At 42.9% G+C, this 6,229-nt stretch overlaps 2 protein-coding genes across 3 annotated transcripts; both read right to left on the reverse strand.

The window, feature by feature from the left end:
* Window positions 1-1,587: 1,587 nt before the first annotated feature.
* Window positions 1,588-2,337, reverse strand: LOC108371052 (trypsin-1). The gene has a single exon (XM_017626540.1). It carries the CDS (start codon window positions 2,335-2,337, stop codon window positions 1,588-1,590), a length of 750 nt encoding a protein of 249 aa, XP_017482029.1.
* A 665-nt stretch (window positions 2,338-3,002) lies between these two features.
* On the reverse strand, window positions 3,003-5,807 carry LOC108371053 (cilia- and flagella-associated protein 161). 2 transcript variants are annotated; one of them, XM_017626542.1, is made up of 5 exons: window positions 5,727-5,807; window positions 5,142-5,654; window positions 4,975-5,076; window positions 4,820-4,906; window positions 3,003-3,161 (listed from the first exon to the last, which is right to left on the reverse strand). In XM_017626542.1, exons 1-5 carry the CDS (start codon window positions 5,805-5,807, stop codon window positions 3,060-3,062), a joined length of 885 nt encoding a protein of 294 aa, XP_017482031.1. In that variant the 3' UTR covers window positions 3,003-3,059. The 2 variants fall into 2 exon arrangements, with proteins under 2 accessions (XP_017482031.1, XP_017482030.1); XM_017626541.1 differs by having other exon boundaries at window positions 5,142-5,803.
* Between the last annotated feature and the right edge of the window lie 422 nt (window positions 5,808-6,229).

The raw sequence follows: 6,229 nt of genomic DNA on the forward strand, positions 1-6,229 counted from the left end.
TCTCCTTACAGTGCAGTACAATATATCCGGCCTTGTAAACAGAACCCAACAAGACTGGTTTTATCGACGTGTCCTTATTAGCCATAATTTTGTCCAGAAGGACAGTTTGGTTGGAGTCCAACTGTTCTATTGTTAGGACCTTTCGAGGGTAGGCCCTGGAAAGGACTGCCATCTTCACCCAACATCTTTAAATGTGACAGTGAGCTGTAACTTATGTGGTGCAGCAGCTGCAATGACGATGGTTCATCGTGCTTCGGCCTCTTTTTGGGGCCAGATTCACGCAGAGTGCCTTCCTCTGAACGGTCCTTTTTCGGCGCCTTTTCCCCCTCGATTTGGCCTTTGGTTCTTGGAAGCTACGCTTTAGCATACGCTTCTTCCTTGCTAAGCTTTTTCTTAAGCAAGTATGCGTACCTCTTTTTACCAGCTCCACTGAGCTTTTTGTATGCCTCAATGGGCCCTTCTCTTTTGTCATCAGGTGCTGTTTGTGGGGCAAATTGGCTCGCGGCAGTGTCCTCTTGATTTCAGTATTCATATTTGTTCCCACATTTCAATATCAAACTAAAGAGAGAGAGAAGGCTTACATATTTTTTATTAGGGTTGTCATCTGTTAGAAAAATGTTATTTAATTATAGACATAAAATAGGATAAACTAATTATGACATTATGGGTGTCAAACGCAAGGTATTTGAGAAATCTGTGAATTGAAAATATTCTCAATAAAGTTGTCACTAGATTGCTTGCCTCGGCTTTTCCAAACTGATTTCCGCCGTTTTCTTAATATGCGGAAAGTTTCTTAAAAACTAAAAGGACAATCGAAAGAAAACTTTCACCGTTTTCTTTGTTATATTTAGCAGCTTACTAAACTCTCTAAACCAGTGCATCGACTACGTATCGTCTTCATTCTCATCTAAAGGCAGACTCAGGAAAGCCAGATCCGGGGGGTTGGGCCGTAAGAGAGGGAGAGGTGACTGTTGTCGTCGAAGCATCTTATTCAAATTAGGTTGAACAGTTTAACCTGCTACAATATGCAGAATGGAGTTCTGTCAAAGTATCGCGAACCTCAAAAACCAACCCGAGCTCTTCGTCTGCGGTGGGTGGCGTTGGGGTCCGACGAAGGAATTCAAGGGGTAAGAAGGTGTTATTTAATTCTCAATGAATGGACAGTCTATAATAGACCATATTGGTATGGTCGATCTGGTTCAGCGGTTGGTGTATTCTCATTGCCAAGACAGTCGGCTATGCAAGCCCCAGTTTTCCCCCACCAAAGCTCTATTTGTCTGAGGTCAGGTCTTATATCTGCTGCTCCCCTATTATCTCGTGTAAATGTTCCCCTTTTGAGGGAAGCTGAAGTAGAAGACCTTCAAACTCTGACCATTCCGAATAAAAAGGATTAAAGAAACGAGCGCTGAAGGACCTCAGAAAACTTATTTATTTTTTGTCTCTTTTGCAAATTAGGACTTCAAAACAAAATCAACACCACTAAGCAAATATTTCAACAGTTAACTTTATTCATGCATAAAATTCTAATACTTCATTTGTTCATCAACGTCAAGGGCTTCCATTAGCCCCACTTTACTTGCATTCCTATCAAACGCCAGAGTTCTGTTTAATCCATGAGCGCAGCGCCCCTATATAGGTATACATGGCCGGTTTGCCACGCGCACCACAACCGAAACCCCACGAAACCACGCCAAAGAGCTTATTGTCAACGGTAAGCGGACCGCCAGAGTCGCCTTGGCAGGCACCCACCTGTCCACTAGGATGGCCGGCACAAACCATGCGATCTGTAATGCCGGGAATATTCTGTGGGTTGCAGAAGTCCCGACTCCACAACTGTACTTCAGCATACTTCAACCGAGTGGGCATCTCGAGATTGCCATTAATCGCGCCAAATCCGCTGATGGTTGCCACTGTGTCGGCTGCGTGATTTGTCTCCATATCAGCCAATGCTATTGTGCCAATATTATCATCTAACGGCACTAACTCGGTCAACTGGATGAGTGACAAATCGTAATCCTGCGTTTTTGGATTATATTGTGGATGAATGATAATATTGGCAATGTTGAATGATTTTCCATCGCCGGCAAGCAGATCCGTGGTGCCGACAACAGCGCGGATTTGTGAGGGATTCTGTCCGTAGGTGCAATGCGCCGCCGTGATAATCCAGCTTGGCGATATGAGCGAACCACCGCAATGATGACGACCGCGTAGCTGTAGCGAAACCTGGTGAGGAAACTGACCGGACAATGCATACTGACCGCCAATAATGCGTAAGCCGCCAGCGGCGGGTTCAAAGACGAAAGCGCTGAAGCAGGCTAAGATGAGTAGCGGAAGCATTACTACTAAATTGGGAAATTTTTAAATCGCACAAAAAAAAAATACACCTGTCAAAAAGTTTAAGTAAACTGCGTACAAAAAGAATTTGGAGGTGCCTTATATAGTTGCAGTCCTCTAACGAGCAAGTTGGAGCGAGCATTAGAAACAGCTTTGTTGGTTTTAGCTCTGTCAGTAGTGTTTGTGTGCTTACCTTGCCACGAGTGGGCCAAGTGTAGCGACTTGAAGTCAGCGTCCAACTGTGCGCGAACTAGGTCACAAATTTCGCACAGCACCAACAATTGCAGGGTCAACGACTGCCAAGAACTTCGCTAGGTCGAATGAGATTTGAAAAAGCTTGCTATTTCGGCAATATTTGTAGGACTTCCCGCATACCTTGAACAGCGGTTTGGCAGCAAAGGCGTTGACTTCAATTTGTCACTGTGCAAATATTTGCTTATTGTCTTCGTATATCTACATATGGAAGTATATCTGGAAGTCGTGCTGTGCCACCGTTATCTTGTTTGAAGGCTTACGGCAGCTACTGGGAAGTGGGGATTTCGCAAAAGAAGCGCTGTCTGTCACTTGGACGTCCGATTTGCAAATATTTTTTGGGTTTTTATTTTTGTTTATTTTTAAATTGTATTTTATATAAATTTATTGTATTTCCAAAATGACATTTTCTTCGTGCTAAACAAATGAATTTTTTGCGGCAGTAGCGTTCATTGATCCGAATGGCTGTATTTTTATCGCTTCCCTTCACTCTGACCGTTGCATATCATCCAAATGTTTTGCCAACGCTCGCGGTTGTACATGTCCTTGTAGTTTTGTACCGAAACGAGGAACTCCTGAAAAATTTTGCAGTACAAAAAAATCATTGACAAATATGCTTGTTTTAAATGGGCATCCTCCTAAATGGACATCTCAAACGGTTGAATTACGCTCTATAAGAACGCCCTATTTCAGCAAATTGTTAACAAATGGCATTTTAAGCCAACGACTATACACTGGATGTACATGGAAAACACACTTTCTTATGGAGCATCGGGTATGGTGTCAGCACTAACTAAGGATTACGCCGTAAAAAACTTAGCGGACACCAGAAATAAGCTTCCAATGGTCCTGAATGTTCTGCTAAATTTTAGTGAAAATAAAGTTACTAGTGCAGTAAGATTAGGAGCCTTAGGTTATTGGAAAGAAAATCCATTTGGACAAAGTACCATCCTAAATAGAGTCCCATCTGAAGTAAAAGCGCTACCTAATGACTACATAAAACCAAAGACCTGGACCAGCAACAAACTTCACACAAAATTCTAAAGATGCAGTGACTGGACTCGGTGAGTGGGTGTCGTGGATACATTAGCTGCCTTATGGATGGATCAAAGATTTTCATTGAGCAACTCAATCTGAAGCTATCATTTTGCCTAACGGATCACGCAGGAATTTTCCAGGCGGAATCGTATGCGCTTAAGCTGGCGTTAAAATACATAAAAAACCATACAGCTGCGAAATCGCGAATGAATATTTTTTCAGGTCAGATTTTCAGATCAGCGGCAATTAGGTATTCTTCTCTTGCGCGGTTAGATCGCATCTTGTAGAAGAAGGATTGAGGCTCAAAGAAGGGAGTAGAACACTTTCTCGCAGAGTGCCCTGCCCTTGCAAAAGTGAGACTAAAGGAATTTGGTGAACCATTCCGGCAGGTTATTTCAGAGTGCAATGGCTTCTCCGTAAGTGGTATACTAAAAGTAAAAAAATGCCAAGTCAGTATTTTCAGAGACAAAACCAGCACACCGAGGGAACTTAAACCGGGAGTCTCACATGGCATTCCAGACCGCGATTGGATGCCTTTTGATGTCGCCTCAAGGCAACCTAACTACGATGCCACGAAGCCCAGATGCTTCCCATCAAGGAGCATAAACAATGCTCCGCAAGCAGTTCCTAGTAGGGTGGCACAGACATGGGCACGGACGAAGTCCAGAGGCTCATAAAACAACCTGTGTACCCGACTGCATACCGACAGGCCATAAACGGCATTGACAGGGAGTCGGTCTCGACTCCCGATTTGTGAATGTCGTTTTAGGTACACAACCAGCAGACATGGACGGGACAGAGCTTTCAATGCCTCGGGAGACTCGCACCACAATAGCCCTACTTCGCTCTGGCTACTGCACCAGACTAAGCTCGTACGTGAGTAGAGTGAACCTAGTGTACCCAATGAATATCCGATATGCGGAAGTCACCACGTGACTGACGGCACCTCTTCGCATGCCCCTAAAACCCCACCCAGCTAGCGCCCTTGGCCCTACGCGCAGGAGCGGTGGAAGTTGGACACTTTCTGGGCCTCCCTTTCGCTGAGTCTGACGACAACGTTGATGGACAAGCCGACCCGAGCGGGGTTTATTAGCCGCTACAACAACAACAACATAACGAGCCAGCATGATTTTTTGTGGGTACCACGGTTCTATGGTATAGTGTTCAGAGAAGCAGATGTTTATTAAATACTCACCGGTCCGAAAAGTGTTTGGACGACAACGTTTTCTGCTGCAAGATTTTTATTTGTTGGTACGTGTGTGATAACCAAAGCTGCATTGCTCTGTAAAATATAAAAATTAATCAGTTAAAATTGTTTGGTGTGTGGGCTATACATATAGTGATACTCACCGGCGCTGGTGTGCCGTACGATTCAAAACGTTTCTTGGGATCAATATGGGTGCAGAACCATTTAGTATATGCCGAGGGTATTTCCTTGCCGGGACCACAATTCTGGAAGACGTTAAAAACACTAAAATTAAAAATGTCCATTTCTAATTCACCAACATACAACTCACGCTTTTCTTACATAGACCCAAGGGCAAATTGATTTCACCACATTTCCTCGAATCAAACGTCGTATGGATCATACTCTTTAGATCGGCCGATTTCGCCGCACTATATAGCAGTAGTACATCATCTTGACTCTCCACACATTCCAAACGAAATTGTTGTCCATATTTGATAACCTCATTTGTGCGATCTTTCTCATCACCGCTCACGATACGAAAAGAATTACGCACACAAGGCGTCACTGAGGGCGCAATTGTTATTTCACATTCTTCATTGATATTTTGACTATGCCGCACGACGCGTTCATTGATGATGACCGACAAAGCAGGTTGTGCCTTCACACGTTCATCGCAAATATTCATTTTCATTGGCATCAACTGAACTATGGCGCCAAAGTGGACATTCTCTTTGGGCGCCTCCAATTCGATGGCTTTGTGAAAATTGTCGAATAGTCGGCGTGTCTTCTCCACAAGCAGTTCGCCGCGGTCGCGTAAATTCTTAAAAGTTTGCACCTTTTCCTGTTGGCGTGAAACGAGTTTGAGCGTGGATTGTTTTTTTTTTGTGTTGCAAGTTCTGTTGTCACTGCTCACCTGCTCCAGACAAATGTCCTCAAACCAATTGCCAATGCGTACCACTGGCCGGTAACGTGCGGTTGGTATCATTGCAGCCATTTCTAATGAATTTTGTTAAAGTATTATATTTTATAAAAAATTATGTATATAAATATTTTTTATATTGAATGTTTGTTGGAATTTGTAAAAAAAATTGTTGTTGCTTTTCTTTTCGAGTTTTCAAAAAAATGATTGAAAATTCGATTGCAGCAGAGCTGTGTCTGAATATTCGTTTATTTGGTGAAGGGGATTTTCCTGACATTGAAAATGCGGATTATTTTTTGCTACTTTTACTATAAAGCTATTAGCATCAACTACGCTGTACGTTTAAGTAAAAAATTCATAAATACCCCCTGCCCGTAATAACTATCAGAGTTCCAAGAAGCTACAATAGGCTGTATGCACACCTTTTTTTGTAGTTCAAAACCACAGTTATTTAACAGTTAAATAATACCTTATCTAGTTAATAGTTTGCAGTAAAT

This window comes from Rhagoletis zephyria, unplaced genomic scaffold, assembly GCF_001687245.7.
Source record: "Rhagoletis zephyria isolate East Lansing unplaced genomic scaffold, Rhagoletis_zephyria_1.1 Rzeph_scaffold_04676, whole genome shotgun sequence".
Lineage (NCBI taxonomy): Eukaryota > Metazoa > Arthropoda > Insecta > Diptera > Tephritidae > Rhagoletis > Rhagoletis zephyria.